The sequence below is a fragment of the Amphiura filiformis genome, chromosome 16 (assembly GCF_039555335.1).
Source record: "Amphiura filiformis chromosome 16, Afil_fr2py, whole genome shotgun sequence".
Lineage (NCBI taxonomy): Eukaryota > Metazoa > Echinodermata > Ophiuroidea > Amphilepidida > Amphiuridae > Amphiura > Amphiura filiformis.
In genome coordinates, this window is record NC_092643.1 from 640,744 (window position 1) to 658,486 (window position 17,743).

Genomic DNA, 17,743 nt, shown 5'->3' on the forward strand with positions numbered 1-17,743 from the left:
ATGGTCATACCATAATTTGAAGGGGGCCCCAAAATAAAAAGTTCATTTTCGCAAAATAACACCCCCCCCTAGTTGAAGCCCCATTCAAATACATGTAGCTAATTTATATACTGTCGGTATATAAATTACAGATTCATGTAAATGTCTTATTTTGTCTTAAATACACAGCTTTCGGCTGAACCACTATATAGCAGGCTGTATTAGCACATCTATGACAATGACAAAGGTACTTAAAGATCTGAATTTTGAATTTACGATCGTCGTTATGAACAAATCACTGGATGTGCCTTGAAGTATAATGAAATGTATGAATAAAGTATGAAGGTAACCGATATTTAGACCTGTTGTTTGTTTTGACCAGGTTTGAATGGAAATGTAATGAGAAACAAAAGCAAAGAAAATTAAAGAGGGAGGGAAAAGGGAATTGAAAATAAGTGTGATGTTGACAGAATAGAATTGAGAGATATTTATGGATGGGAGCGTGCTGCGAAATTAAACCTAATCATATCAGGGAATGGCACTTGGAATATGAGAGGCGTGAAATTGGAGATTTGAAGTAATTTAGGAATAATAAAGATATATTGATGTTGGGGAGTTAGTTTCTTATTATAACTTTGTTTAATTAGTTTCTTACATTGAACACATGGTTATGCATTGTGCATAAATGATTTAAATTAAGAGTTTGCAGAATGACCAGGTCCATCTGAAAAACTAATAATAGCTCAATGGTGCTTTGTGAATGGTTTATTTATTTTTCATATATTTGAAAGAAAATGTTAAGAAATTATTTTTTCTAGTATTAGACACTGTAACCCAAACCCAAAATTGACCTGGAAGTGTTAACCTCATAGGCACTACTACATTTTTTCCTTACAGTGCTTCTGATTGGTTAATTAGATGATAAAATCATACCAAGCAACCAATCAAAAGAGAGCTCATAGATCTTTTAGCAAATTTAAGCTCTTATACTAACTATCCTTACCATATCTCTGATTGGCTCAATACATAATATACCCCCTCTTTATAACCAAATTAGTTACATGGCTTAATGTAACTAAATGTAGAGGCTGAAAATTTGACCGGTAATTTTCTCACTACTGATATTGAAATCTTTAACTTGGTCCCTGGCATACTTGGTAGCGAAGTTGTGAACTTTTATATATTATCGACTGCTCAGTGCCAGAAGTGGGTGCGTGCAATAGCTGCCCTGTGAACATTTGACAATTAACACACAGTATATTGTACTCATCTACACATGGCAGCTACACATGGCAGCTATTCCACTTGCCCACTTCTGATACTGATGTCAATTTGCTTATATTTATCATTTTTTACTCCTTAATTTGATTTATATCTCTATTTCATTATTGCCGACTTTGGCCTGATTGGATCAGATCGCGTCGCATATATAGGAGTGATGATCCAAGTTTAGGTGGTGTTTTGTGTTCTAACCAGATAATCACATTCTTATTAGTGCTTGTTAGCAACCTGATAATACACCACATGTCTACCGCTTATACCAGTAATGAAGAGTGAATGATGATGTCTGGAGGATAGTGGTATACATACAACCCCCGGTAACGGGATGCCTCATTGCCTCAATCTCATTGGCAATCAATCCTCAGGCATTGGTATTGATGCGCAACAACGATACTGTAGTCAGCGTCAGTGATACGTAAGATGGGGTAATTTGGGATTAATCAGATAGGGAATTACACGCACATATACATACCCTCACTTAAGGGTATTTGGAGGTTTTATACTATGTTTGTTCTTGTTGCAGTGATTAAAATCAAAACTTTCATCGTATTTTCAAATCGTGGAAGTAACAGGAAGAGCGAAATTAATTCAGTTACTCTGTACAGATGTCAGAAATTGAAATTGGTCCATAAAATAGAAAAAAAGTGTAGTGTGCTGATCTCATTGAAACAATCTAACAGCATTATTACATTAGACTGAGCTCTACAGGTCTATAGCTCTTTCTGAAGGCAAATCTATTTCAAAATGCTTGCACCGATATAAAAAAGGTAAATTCTTAAACACTTGAGAATGTTCCTGCAATCTTATTGGTTCTTACCCAGCTTTACCCGTGTGATATGACACAATATCACACGGGTCAGCGCGTATGCGTCAACGCGATACGCATACTCGCTATTTGGACCAATCGGAGGCGCACAGCAACAACGGGACTGATCGATTTTAAGCCCTAGGTAATTCCTTGCAAAATGTAGATTTAATTTGATTAAAATTTGTATAATATTTTTATTTGAATTGAAGTGTTTAAGAATGAGAATAAAGGTATTGTTTTTAGCCGCTGTTGTGCATCTATCTTCTCATATAACACGGGCGACATCATTATTTTTTGCGTAAAACAATCCGGCTTCGCCTCGTTGTTTTACTTTAAATAATGATGTCGCCTGTGTTATATGAGATGATAGATACACCCCAAGGGCTAAAAACAATACCTTTATTCTCTAATTATAAATTGGCCAATTTCTCAAAGATAAATGTACTCCGCAAAACAAAAGTGCACGGCAGCTCTGAGACACTTTTGTTATGCCTGATGAACATTAGGAAAATTTAGACTAACGATGTCACGAGAAAGTTTTTGAAGCGAAAGTGTAAAAGTGCATGGGTGAGAGTAAAATGATCGTAATGAGGGGATGTGTTAATTGTGCAGGGAATAAATTTAAGTGACATTCATGTTCATGTCGCTAGTCACAGTAGAATAGCTAATAAGAGGCATTAGGGTACGATATATGAGAAACAATTGGTGCGCAATAGAGATTCGTTGTCTGCTTTTTCGTCGTCTGCTTTTTTGTCTGCTTTTTTTGCTATAGTTGAACGTCTCTTGTGGAGACACGCTTTGTAATCATACAAGTACTACCAACAGTATGAACAACAATTGCCTCACTCCCAATGGAGTAGTTCAATAATCCTCATTTAAAAAATATTGGTGACAATTTGACCTCAAGTTGTGGTGTATGAGTTCACATACTCAACACATTTGAGGATCATTCGTTGAGTGTACAAATAGGTTAGGGTTAAAGATCTGTGTTCTGACAGATGAGCATGTTTGAGTGTTAGTGTAGAGATCACTTGGGAATATGGTAAAATCTTGATATAGAACTTGGGAATATGGTAAAATCTTGATATAGAACATAGCCCATCTATATGTGTAATGGAAGAGTGCTTCTCTGGCAGTAACACTACATCAACTGCATTTGACCTCCTTTAGTTAAAGGGGCATTTCATGATCCACAACTTCATCCTTGTCCTCCTCTCTTACAAACAGTTGAAATATTTATACCATCAGACATCTTGAACTATAGTTTGATAGCTCTTAATAGGTGGGAAATGTTAGGCTTTTACCACTACGCCAAAAAGTAGACCCACGTTGAGAGTAATTGAGAATAATTTGTGATGCTTCTGGCGAGATGTCACATATCAATTCTCAAAATGAAATATTTTGATATTAATCGGTGATGTTATAAGGCCCGCAGATTATGAGCTGATCAAAGTATACATAGCGTATGTACAAATAACATTTCTTGCATATTTGGTCATTTGCCAAAGAAATTATACAATGTGTATTTTCTGTCTGTCCACAGACGTAATTACAGCACAGTGGTCTATGGTATGGTGTAAAATGTTTAATTACGCATAGAGCACAACTGCAATTTTGGAAATACGAGTTTTTGCCGTTGATATATGGATCAGTTCTGAAAAAAGATTGGCCATGATGTAATGCATCTTTAAATGGATCTGGCTTGTGATTGGTCGCCCAGATCTCTTTATTGTTTAAATCCTCCCGACACGTACTGGTACCATTAACTATACATGGTACACAACTATATAGGAATGCGGCGCTTTTGTGCTGGCGCGAAAGTTGGTGGATGAACGTACGCATCTAGCGCGTATTGTACCACCATGCTTTAATCTTGTGGTTAGATTTGATTGATAAACAAGTATGATTGACAGTGTGTTTTAGAGAACGAAGTCCTGGGGTAAAGTTCTGCTTAAAAGTGAAAGTCCATAGTCGATTTTTAACTCGGATAATAAACTGGCAGATTCTAAAATTAGAATTGTTCAGTATTGAAGTGCCATTATAATTATGCCATTAGGATATGTTGCATTCAATAATATAAGCCTCACGATACTTTACTTTTACTGTCACAAATATAATTATATAAACTTTTTCATAACCATTTTATACTAGTATTTTGATGTAATAAATATCAATATAATTTCGAGTTCAACTGAATGCGTTCATCATGATTAATAACATTTTTATTTATCAAGTATTGTTTGTGATTTTTTAGTTATGAGAAATATATGAGCTTTCCCCTGATACCAAAATCTGCATTTTGATGAGGTAAAGTAGGGGGACGGGACAAAGCTGTCAAAATCATGTCACACATCTAAAGAATATATCTGCATGTCATTATAATCAATCATTTGTGTTCTTTATTTCTTGCAATGCAGGCTCAAGGGTTCCATATAGACTACCTCTCTAAAGTGCCTCTGGTAAAAGATACCGTCCATAAGCAATCACTACTCTATCATGCTGTCCAGAATGTCATGGAAAAGTTTCAAGATAGCACTGATCTCTTCTCTGAACTTGGCAATATCAGCAGATGTGCTAAGGTAAGGGTTCGTGCAAAGATGTTATGACTAGCAGAGGGCAGACTCTGTGGTATGGGATGATATGGGAAATCTACTATATAGGATTGTCATGATGAGGCCTAAAATCAAATGGTATCTTTAAGCTAGTGCCTTATGTACAAGTAGAATTTGCTGAGTGTAATCGTCACAGTGAATTACAAGCAGATGAACGTGGGTTAGGAAGCAAAGTATGCTAGTCCTATACCAAAATAATCCAGAAGTAAGCTATTTACACCCCACGAGTGACACACAAACATGGCGGAAGGATGAGCCTTAGTTTTAACTTCATTGGCTTCATCGATTATCAAACTGGTCTGCTCATTGTGTCTGAGTGATTAAGTTTTTCAGTCAAACTTGCATAATGACAAAATAGAACCAATTTTGTGAACCAATGTAGTGCTGCAAACCCATCTGAGCTTGATGGTGCTCAATTTTAAGATGATTCTATTATTTTTGTGCTTTAAATCAAAAGTTTGATGTGCCATAAATGATAAGAATCCGCTTGCATTCTTTTGGACCTTTACAAAAGAAACAAGCACAGCGACAAGGTAGATAAAAGATATCAAAATAAGTCACCAATTTCAGAATGTAGCCAGAATGTATCATTAAAATGTGAAAATCATGTTTGGTTCATTAAAACTTGATTAATTAACTATGCACATTTTTTTTACTCATGTCAGGTTGACTTTGAGCAAGTAGCAGAAAATCTCATTACCATGGAGGAGGAATGCAAAGCATCATGGGAACATCTGCGTGTCATAAGTAAATATGACGGAGGCTCGCCACTCAAGAATAAGTAAGTGTGAAAATACCAATATAAACCTCCATGCCAACCCTCCCTCTTTTTCTGAAAATTTAAAAAGACAACTCTAATGGCATACCCTAAATTATAAGAACTTTTTTCACTTTTAAACTTGAAAATGAACCTTTTTCCCTATTTATAAGGGAAATGTTCTTTTCTTTTTCTAAAAAGAGACTAAAGTTATAAAATATCTTTATTCCACATTGGAATAGAATGTATTCCCACTTGGGAATAAAGTAGGTCCATAGACTGCAGTGTACCCCACCTATTTTTCCTTTGAGAAATCAAAAATGGACCTTTTCCTTTTATAGGGAATTTTTCTATTTTTCCATAAGGTTGGATTAAAGGTGTGAAAATACCAAAATATTTCCACACAGAATAAATGCAATTTTATTCCCCAAGAGAATTTTTGTATAAAGGCAGCTGATAGGCCTACTTTATTCCCCTCCCCCAAAAAAAAAAAAGAAATAAGGTATGAAAATACCAAAAAAGACTTTATTCCCTGGATCTTTTAGCAGGTTTTTTATTGTTTTTTATACAATACATTTTTTATAATTATCAATTAGGGTAACTTATTAGTTTGAATATGGCATTAAAAGCTTTTGATCATTATGAAACATTAAAATGAACACTAAAATATGAAATAGCGCTATCAATATTAAAATTGGTAAATAAATAACACAAGGTAACAATATCATATTTTGCAACTGAACTCTTGAAATGTACTTTGTAAAAAGGACATGATGGCATTGAATTAATGTTGGGTTTGGCTCGATATCCTTGATTACTGGTTCAATGTAAATGGGGTTCTTCTTTATTTACCCACGGGCAGTGAAACCCTGAAAATGTCCACTTTTTGCGATAATTTTGTACTAAAATTGGTTAATTCCCCCCCTCAAAATTCATTTTGTCCCCTGTGCCCCTCCCTCAAAAAAATGTGGTGCCGCCACTGCCTGCGGGCTACACACATCCACTTACCCATCCACACTTGTAATATTAATTTGATATCATGGTTTGTGTTAATACAGATTGCAAGAATTTCTGGGTGATTGTGCCAAGAGAATCATTGTACTCAAGATTGTCCACAGGAGAGTGTGCAACAGGTGAGTTTATTATGCGTACACAATGGGCTGTTCCATTTAAAATCCACACTACCCCTGTGGAAGATTTTGGAAATATCTTCACAGAGGGAGTATGAATTTCAAATGGAATGAATACATTAGTAGCTCCATTTGAAACGCACCCTCCCTCAGTGGAAGATTCAGGTTGAATCTTTCTCAGAGGGTGTATGAAATTCAAATGGAGCTGCCTAATGTGTCCATTTAATTTGAAATTCATACTCCCCCTGTGGATGATATTTCCAAAGTCTTCCACAGGGGTAGTATGGATTTTAAATGGAATAGCCCAGCAAGTAGCTCAGACATAGGTAATAATCTGTTTTTCACCTCTGGTGTTATTCAGGAGCTATTTTATTATTAGCTGCCAGAGGAGGTGCATTCTGATGCAATTAAAACTTATTTTTAAGCTTACCAACAATGTGTGTAACAGGTGGAACAGAGAAGGATTAGTCATCGTTGTCTTCTTCTCCTCTTTCTCTTCTGCCTCCTCTTCTTTCTTCTTCTCCTCATCTTTTTCCTTCTCTTTTTTCTTATTCTGCATTTTCTTCTTCTTCTTAGTTTCTTCTCCTTCCCTTTTTATACTCCGTCTTCTCCTAAGCAAGATTTTGCCAGATATCTGTCTTTAATTTCAAGCAATATTATCTACCTTAACACATCTGCCTTATCAAGCTATATTATCTACATTTTCAATACAGAAAAATAAAGTTAAACTATGGAAAATAATTGAATGTGATTAATTGGCAGAAATTTGTCAATTACTTGAAAAGACATCTCGCAAAGTTTCTTGTCGCTTTTGAATTAACGGGAAAAAGTGCATTCATTGCTTCTTATACCAAAGTTTAGACTCACATCTCCTTGTAAAGATGACAAAATGAATAGTGTAAGAGGTTCCGCTTCCAACAAGACAAAATGGAGACAAATGATAGGATTTGATTTTCCGGTGCACTCAGGGTTAATGCACTTTGAGCATGATTAGTTCACTTATGTATCAGTGCTATTTCATGGAACGGTGATAGGCAGGAAGTACTTAACACAAACATGAGCATCAGCCTGCAAGGCAACATCATGTTGTATGTAAAGCTTCTAAGAAAATATTGTTCGTGTGAAGTAGGGTGGTATGTATGTAACATAATTGGAAAAAGAGTGTTTTGAATGGATGAGCAGAAAAAAAGTCTTTTGATAGGGAGAATTCTTTCTATATACTTGCGCTCAAATAGTAAGTTAAGATCTGGAATTTAACCGTAGTCCATGCGTGTAGCAAGGTGACAAAAAGGGGGGCGCCCAAAGTTACGCGAAGCTGCAAAAGTTCAAAACAGTGCAAAAAAGCGGGCGCCCGCTTGTGACGCGCCTGAACGGTACTTACTTTGGTCGACCTCAGTTAGAAGCTCCACTGTGTGTTGGTCTTGTGTTAGGTTGTATAGATCTTGAGCGATGATAGATCAAGATCATTTGATCAATAAATCGATATTGATTGGTTGGTAGGTTATTCCAATATATATTCTGAATTTGCACATGATTTTCTCCTTGCCACCTAGAATAGTAACATCAATAAATGTTTTGAAAAATATGATACAAACTACTAGAGAATTGTTCAATTTTATTGAATTCTAAAATTAGCAGCTAATAAACAGTTCCAATTCCCCGCAAATATTTCCAAAATAACACCATTGGTTTATCAGTTGAATACTAAAAGTGCTGTTTTAGTTATTGCCTGCAGTTATTTTAATGTATGAATGCCTTTAATGTAAGCTTAATGAATTAAAGTACATACAACTTAACTCTCTTCACGGGGGTGTCGACTACAGACAACATGTTTCAATTTTTTTTAATAAATTCAAAAATTTCAGAAATGTAAATTTTCACGACCATATTTGGAATCAGCATGAAAAATGCATTAAAATGAGTACAAACAAGCCTAGTATTGGTTCAGTAGTTCTTAAGATAGCTCTTGATATTTTGAGAAAATATTTCAAAACTTCAACTTTTTCCATTGAAGCGCTTGGCTAGCATGCAGAGCATAAAGCATGATAGATTATCAGTTGTAGCAATCAATTTGATTTCCTTCTCTGCACTAATGGTACACCATTACATAAACATAGATGGAGGAGATCATATGAGGATAATAAATGGTAAAACTAATATGCTGAGAGGGGTTTACTGGGGACCTTGTGTAGTGTTCCCTGCCTGCCTGCTACACATTTTCAGCCAACTTCGCTGGTGCTACACTTGGGAATGTCACACAAATTGACAAAAATCTGCCCAAAATATTGCCCAAAACTTGTTATAAATCCATTTTAAAGGGTATTTTGGTACAACATTGGTATAAAAATGGTCTTAGTTTTTGTGAATTTTATCTAAAACTCATCTTAAAAAACCAAATTCAATGAAATTAAGCTAAAATTAACATTTTTAAAATAGCCCAAAAGGCATGAAGTTGTGGTTGCCAATTTCAGTCAAAAATTCATCTAATTGGGCTGCAAATCGCAAGGTATGGCAATCCTGCAGTGTAGTGATGTCATGTAGTGTGTGTAAAATGTGTGCTTAAAACACAACCAGCAGGTTATATTTGAGTTAAATGAGCCACTTATAAATAATGTGGGATATTTGAAATTACTTGTGACAGGCAAAGGGCATTGACAATAGGCTGTTCCATTTGACCCCCTTCCCCTCTTGAGGAAGATTTTGGAATTCCAACCAAATTCAACAGTTTATACTATTCCAGATCCAACAATTTTTATTCCATTTGGGGGGGGGGTTAAATTTGAAAGCCCAATTTGTGGTTGTTGGCATACATTTCAGGTTTTCTATCTTTTGTACAATGGTTAAAACCCTGTTGTTGCTCTGCTATGAATGCACTATGAACCACCATGTTCTCATACCAAATGGTATAGCTAAATGATTCAAATTGAACAACCAAGATTCAAAATCTGACCTCAAGTTGGGGACATGATATTTTTTGTACCCAACACATCTAAAGATCATTCTTTGAGTATAGAAGCATAACGGGGTTAATGAACTGTGTGCTGTTTGAGATTGTAGTCATAAGATAAAAACAAAATTCTTATCATGTTTAAAAGATTAGAATATTTCAATTTTTAAAAGGAATCTTTATTCAAGTGAAGTGATCCAAAGAAATATTGAAGTATGCATAAAAATATTCTAAAATCAGTCACATGTGAATTTCCTAAATCTGTAAATCGATATCTTTCACAGATATTTCAAATTATAATTTGATTTAATTACACTTACGGTTCAATGTTATTTGATATGTGGATGAAAATGAAATTGTTAACAAAATACAAAAGCAACATCAAATAACGCTTATTGACTTGTTAAAACAAACTTGAACTTATTTATTCTAATTGATGTTATTGTACCCTGTGGCAAACAACAGAGTTTGTTTCAGGTCATTCCATTGTTTCTATTATGTTTTCTAAGAAGTTGGCAAAATAGTGTTATGGTTTGTTGGATTGTCTTTGCCTGTTTTTGACCCTGTGTATACAGAGAGAAGTCGACTTCAAGTTGATGTTCAATTGTAACATCAATTCAGATGTGACCAAGGATTAGCATAAATTATTTGTTGATGAGTGTTTACACAGTAGTCGACTTCAAAACAAATTAAACTTTTACATGATCACCTTGCTCATGCTTCAAATCACCAAGTGAACTCGACTTCTAATTGCATGTTCATTTACACCGCAAAAGTTGAGTTTGAATTTCATAAAAGTTGCTCCAGCTTCAGGTTATCATTAGAAGTTGACTTCTGAAGTTGGGTACAAAACATGATGACCCTGTTTACACACAAATCAAGTAGAGTTCAAACTTAACTGAAGTCGACTTCAGGCTCTGTGTATACAGGGTTTTTGATTTATTTTTGGGAACAAAGTGTCCCTGTGAATATGTGAGCCACTGGACAAAATTGTGCACCATGAAAGTATTGTTATATGGAATTTCTAGAGCTGAAATAAAAACACTGCTCTTTTGTTCAGTGGAAAGGGGAAAAGGGACTTCTTTAAGAAAATCGGTTCTATGCAGAGGTATGAAAGGACCAATATTTTTGAAAACGAGTGGTTTTGAATGTTGGAAAATGAATTTAATGCCAAATTAAGGGGTGGGGTATGAACGTTTGGACAGTATTTATTGTGGGACATTAGAGCACATCAGACATATCGAATTGCATTCTGAATACGAAGAATGTCCTTCTGATATCAAATTATTTTGATTTTTTGAAATTCGCAATGTAATACACATTTTATGGCAAATCATTAAAAATTGATATTTTTGATATTTAACAGTACTCGAAGTAAACTTTATAAATCTGATGATTTATATTTGAAGTGTTTGTAGGTGGGATGAAAAGCCGACGATCAATTGAAAATTTTGACCTTTCGTATTGAAGATATCGATTTTTTGTCCCAAAACACTAAAATTAAAAAGGTCTTTTTGGGAAAAAAATCCATATCTTCAATATGAAAGATCAAAATTTTCAATTGATCGCTGGCTTTTCCTCCCTGCTACATACACTTTAAGAATATATCATTAGATTTATATAATTTACTTCGAGGACTGTTATATATCAAAAATTTGAAAAATATCAAATTTTTATAATTTGTCATAAAATTTGTATTATATTGTGATTTTCAAAAATGAAAATTATTTGATATCAGAAAGACATGCTTCAGATTCAGAATGCAATTCGATAGGTCTGAGGTGCTCTCATGTCCCACAAAAAATACTGTCGAAACGCAATAAACGCTCATTCCAGATCCCTTAAGCAAGTGTGAGTATTTTAGTACGATGAAAATTATAAAAATGTATAAACCATGCATCTGATAGACCATGCAATCTTAGAATATTCTGCTTGAGGCTTTATCCAGCAACATATTTGGCTCAATTTGACGATGCAGAGAGGATATCTTATACTTCCCACAATGCATTTCTTTCCTGTACATCAATTAACAGAGCTCATCCAGATCTTGCATTTGAGGTATTTCTTGTCACTATCAACCCATGTTGCACTGAATGGCAAATCGGTGCAGGAAAGAAGTGCATTGTGGGAAGTGTCAGATTCCTCTGCTGATGATGATGAGTCTACAGTTTGTCCACTCTGAAGTACAAAGTGACAACGCACACGTATACAGTGCATAAACAGTGCGCAGTGCTGCGTCTCTGCTGCAGGTATGCGTGCCTTCAAAGTCAGCACAATGTGTGCATTTGCGTCAGTACTTAGTACTTCAGAGCAGACTGACTGTAGCCGATTTCCTATTAAACAAAGTATAAAAAAAAACCTTGAGTAATATGATATTGATCATACCATATCATATCATGTGTAATTGACCATTTAAGTATCAATATCAATTAATTAACCATGCAAAGTGGAACATCAACTCGGATTTGTTTGCTTTAGAAGTGTATAATAGCATGCAGAGAAAAATATGCCATGGCATTGCTCTGATTTAATTTCCTGATACCTAAGTGCTCAAGCATAAACCTGTAGACCAGACTGGAGATCAATTAGCCTGAATGTGGAATTTTTTAGGTTTGTATGGAACTCACATTTACCTAGCTGGCTCCCAAATTTCTAAATTTTATTGAAATTTTGCAAATATTTTGTGGAATTTGTTAAATTTGGGCAAAAAACTGGGCCTCGGGTATAAAATTGTGTCAAATTTTCTTAAATTGGTATATATATGGGTCCACTTTCAGATTCTTGGAGGCTTAACCCCCTGAACACTACTGTTCATCTAACAACATTTCTGATTGGTTGATATTTTGAAATGCTCATTCAATTGCCAATCATGACTAGGCTTTAAACTATTTATGGTCAAACTTGAATTTGCAGATGATCTTATTAATACCTGCCTTGATTGGTTCAAAATTGGACACAATATTCATTCTGGCCAATCAGCAGGTAGTTCTCATGGGGTTAAGTAACCTGCAGAAGTCCAGTCAGGGGACTAATTTGAAGCTGATTTGAATGCACCAAGTCCCTTCTTATTCCATTCTTTGTTCTTCTATTTTGTTGTTTTCCATTTATCGTCCCTTTTCTTCGTTCTTTTTCTTCCTGTTTTTCTTTCTCATTTTCTTCTATTTATTAAATTCAGAATCAATTTTAGTGACAAAAACTTATTGTGCTTATTTGCACCAAAATTAATAATGATTTCTTGCTAAGAATATATGGAACGGAAATAATGGTGCCGCGACCTCATTTTCACAAAATAGTACTGCTCAGTTACCGGGAAAAGTAAGTCAAGTGCACCAAATAATGTTAACTCAATGCAGCATGGTAAATGTGTCAAAGAATGCTGAAAAGCTGTTGATTAACCCCACTGACACTACTGTACCATTCTTACAGTGCCCTTGATTGGTTAATTATATTATATAATCATCTAAGTAACCAATGAAAATTGAGCTTTATGAACTCTCTGCAATTTTAAGCTTATTTCCTTCAGTTCTACAGACTGTTGTTATAACATCTCTGATTGGTGCAATACATGATATAGTTCTCTTTGCAACCAATCAAATTAGTTCTTAAAGGCTGATAATTTGGCTGGTAGTGCCCATTGGACTAATTACTATTTTAATTTGTGTAAGACTTCAAATGTATTTAGGACATATGTTCATTGGTATAAAGCAGTCCAATTTAGCAACCAATTGAAAAAAAAAGGAAAAAAAAGATCAATTTAAGAAATACCTAGCGCTACTTTCAGGCTCCGTTGCTTTAGTATGGCATCTTCTGCTTCCATGAGTGCATACCATCCAGGCATAAATAGACTGTCCAGGCAGGGAGAGAGTTTAATATGCATGCATAAATTGTTCTAGTTCCTTGTGATTAAGACTAAAGGTGACGTGATATTTTCAGATCCATTGTTTTATAGTACATGCTGACTGGACTTGTCAGACTGGCCTCACTTTGCTTGGATTAAGTCAGTGAGCGCCACAGACTGCGGCTAAGAAGCATCCAATACTATAAGTGCTGATAGAAGCATTTGGACATGTGCTAATAAAAGTGTTAAAGCAGCATGACAAACATAGGCAACAATATTTGCTGTCTTCAGTAGACTGTAAATAAAAATTACTATTATCAGCAGTTGTCATAATCTTCAGTAGACAGCAATAGTTGGTATCTTCAGTAGATGGCAATAGTAGTTGCTATCTTCAGTAGATGGAAATAATGCTATCTTCAGTAGATAGCAAGCAATAGTTCTATCTTCAGTAGATGGCAATAGTTGCTATCTTCAGTAGATGGCAATAGTTGCTGTCTTCAGTAGATAGCAATAGTTGCTAACTTTAATTGAAGGCAATAGTTGCTATCATCAGTAGATAGCAAAATTGCTATCAGCAGTAGATAGCAATAATGCTATCATCAGTAGACAGCAATAGTTGATATCTTCAGTAGACAGCAATATTTGCTATCTTCAGTAGACAGCAAGAAATAGTTGCTATCTTCAGTTGACAGCAATAGTTGCTATCTTCAGTACACAGCAATAGTTGCTATCTTCAATAGATAGCAAAATTGCTATCATCAGTAGATGGCAATAGTTGCTATCTTCAGTAAAAAGCAATAGTTGCGGTCTTCAGTAGACAGTAATATTTGCTATCTTCAGTAGACAGTATTATTTGCTATCTTCAGTAGACAGCAATAGTTGCTATCTTCAGTAGATAGCAATAGTTGCTATCTTCAGTAGATAGCAATAATGCTATCATCAGTAGACAGCAATATTTGCTATCTTCAGTAGACAGCAAGAAATAGTTGCTATCTTCAGTAGACAGCAAGAAATAGTTGCTATCTTCAGTTGACAGCAATAGTTGCTATCTTCAGTACACAGCAATAGTTGCTATCTTCAATAGATAGCAAAATTGCTATCATCAGTAGATGGCAATAGTTGCTATCTTCAGTAAACAGCAATAATTGCTATCTTCAGTAGACAGCAATAGTTGCTAACTTCAATTGAAGGCAATAGTTGCCATCTTCAATAGATAGCAAAATTGCTATCATCAGTAGATGGCAATAGTTGCTATCTTCAGTAAACAGCAATAATTGCTATCTTCAGTAGACAGCAATAGTTGCTATCATTAGTAGATGGCAATAATGCTATCTTCAGTAGACAGCAAATTGCTATCATCAGTAGATGTAATAGTTGCTATCATCAGTAGACAGCAATAGTTGCTATCTTCAGTAGACAGCAATAGTTGCTATCTTGAGTAGACTGCTGGTACTCAGCAAACACAAAATGTTTTACAGTTTAAAACATTCATTTTAATATAATGCTATTAAGTGTTGACAAAACATTTTTCCCAAATATTTTGCAATAACATTTTTTCACATAAAACAGTTTGCAAATGTTTTCATGACCTTTATATAACCTGACATTTAATGTTATTGTAATGTTTGGACTATAACAAATGAAACATTTAAAAACGTTTAGTGGTTGGTAGGAAGCTTCCCATCCCTGCATGGTATCTTTGTCCCACTCATCTCCGACAAACCCAGTAACATATTGGACTTATCCCCTTCTTCATCAACAGGTTCAACAATCTGCTTCTCTATCTGGGCATGAGTGAAAGTGCAGCCAGAGAGATCACCATCTCCGATTTCTGCCGCATCATCGCCGAATTTGCCTTGGAGTATCGAACCACGAGAGAACGTGTCCTGGAGGCGGAGAAAAAGAAAGCTAATCATCGTAAGCGTTGCAAGACCAGAGGCAAGATGATTACTGAGGTGAGCTTAGGCTAGACTGCTGCCCTCAGTCGTCAACCGTCTGGATTGACGACTGAGAAAACTACGTGGAAAAAAAGTGACGGATTTTGCAACAGGATTCCTGTGGCATAGAGCATGCGCAGTCGTGTCCAAATTGACCTTTTGACCGAGTTTGTTGTTTTTAGAAGTTCAGAGCGCGATCTTGTCACAGCGGCGCGGTACAGCGACGTGGTACACGGGCGCCGCTAGTCAGTCGCGCTTCGTGCGCACAACCAAAGTCGCATTGAATAGTTTTCAGAAGTCCGTCATGATATGGGCTGTAAGATAATCAGTCGTCACTACGAAGCATACACAGTACATGCGAAGTGTAGACGGCTGATTGGAATTAGTCTAAGCTTAGGCCAGGTCAATTTGATCACTTTACTTGTGTCTTATTGTTATTCCTTCAAAATTTGACTGAGTTTCTTTTGAAGGTGACTAAGCTATCAACCTAGATCTTACCTTAGTTCCCTGAATTTTTATTGTGTTATTGAATGCGGAATAAATCACACATTTTAAGGGCCTAGGGCAAGATTCATGTTATTCAGGCATGATAATTTTCCGTTTTAAAACTGAATTAGTTTTTTTTAGTCAATATTTCCGCAACTTTAATTTCACAGGAATGTAAGTTTTTTTACAAATTTTACAAATTGTAAATCCCATCCCTATAGGTAATAATTAATTCTGTAGGTATCAAAATGAGCGAGACAAAATTACACAGAATTTAAGCAGATATATGTAAGAATCTTGATGTTGTGCCTGAACCTTTCAATGTGAATGCATCATTATGAATTAGTGTCTGCTTTTTGACCACAAGTTACACAGGTAAAATCACACACACATACAATTACCTCGTCAAAATATATTAAATACACACTGGCAATGATTAAAAAGCATACAAGATAATGTTACAAACCTGATGATAGGCATACTGTTTACATCAAATTAGCATCGCCTACAATTCTCAATGTCTACTCAAGAATAATTTACATACCACATTGTGTAAAACTGCATGGATACTTAAACCACAAAAACTATTGACTTTAGTCCCCGAAATGCAAATGAAATACAAATTTCAATGCAAATTAAAAATTAAAATACAAAAACAAAATTATATGTAAATTAGAAGTTAAAATACAAATAAAGAAAGAAAGTAAATGCAAATTAATGTCTACATTGCATATTGCTTACATGATGTTTCCCATTTTCTTTATATCCAATGATTTATGAAACTAGAGAACCACACAGAATTCAAGGTTTTCGCCAGCTTCCATTGGCCCATTTTACACAATTGTTAATGCTGTAGAATACATAAACCTAAAACAGTAACAGGTGCAGCTTGTAACACCTCCTTGATCTAGATATATAGATAAATATTTATCGTCCTTGCTTGCTTCGGGTATGACTTTCCAGCATTAATTGACTGTTAAGGTGATTGGGATGGCAAGAGCCATATTTTTCCAGTTTTAGACATGCACTAGGATCCACAACATGCTCATCTATCAGGGAAACAGTTCTTAAACCCCAATACATTTGTACATTCATTGAATGACCTTTGAAGATTTGGGTACAAAACTCATACTCTGCAACTTGAGGTCAAATTTTGCACTATGATTATGTAATTGAGGTTATGGACTATACCATTGGGATGAGACTCTTGGAGTCTGTTATAGTGATGTAACTAAACCTGCAGTGTACTTTTTAATATTAATACCTTGATCTTATAGAAAATGAGTCAAGGAAAGTCAATAATTGCATTGTCATTGAGGTCTTATGGTTCTTAAGTTAAGGCCAAGAATAAATCAAATGAAAGTTACGGACATTTTTTTCCTCCCGTGAAAAATCCTGTAAATAGATTGGAAATGATATCCCTTATATCAAACTTTGAAATCTCCATTATTCGCTGTCATAGTGCATGTTAGAATATGACCGTTGCTAGGTCAACTGGCTTGTTATGAACCACTGATCGAAATGATCACAACACAAAGCCCATGGTATCAACATTTGGAACTGGTGTATGAGCCCAGGCTTGAACCAGTAACCAGTGGTTACTAACGTGCACTACGGCAGCGAATAGAACCCATACCATTCCTCTTATGTGTCAGCTTTATCGGTTTCAATATTTGCAATTGAGTGCACGCACCGCTAGGTCATGCTCTCCCCCAACTTGCCTTAAGTTTCTAGATAACTCCCATTATCATGACTATTTGGTTCAGTTTTCATAAATATTTCTCTGATTTTGCCTCACAGAATTTGACATTAAGCGAGGATAAGGATGAAGATAAGAAACTAAAGGATTTTCTGTTGTCTAAGAACCATGGAACAGCACCAGGGGATACAGGCAGCATGGGCAGATCACGATCACGGGGCAAGTCACCCAGCATGGGTAAGTTGAGCCAAGTGTAACAAAATAGTATC

At 35.4% G+C, this 17,743-nt stretch overlaps 1 protein-coding gene across 1 annotated transcript in view; it reads left to right on the forward strand.

Moving 5' to 3' along the window:
* Nucleotides 1-17,743, forward strand: part of LOC140135406 (FH1/FH2 domain-containing protein 3-like) — a 109,790-nt gene that overhangs the window by 36,569 nt on the left and 55,478 nt on the right. The window contains exons 5-9 of the mRNA XM_072156897.1: nt 4,486-4,647; nt 5,346-5,461; nt 6,496-6,570; nt 15,115-15,307; nt 17,576-17,711. Of these exons, the coding sequence (XP_072012998.1) occupies nt 4,486-4,647; nt 5,346-5,461; nt 6,496-6,570; nt 15,115-15,307; nt 17,576-17,711 (682 nt within the window). The remainder of the gene's footprint in view (nt 1-4,485; nt 4,648-5,345; nt 5,462-6,495; nt 6,571-15,114; nt 15,308-17,575; nt 17,712-17,743) is intronic.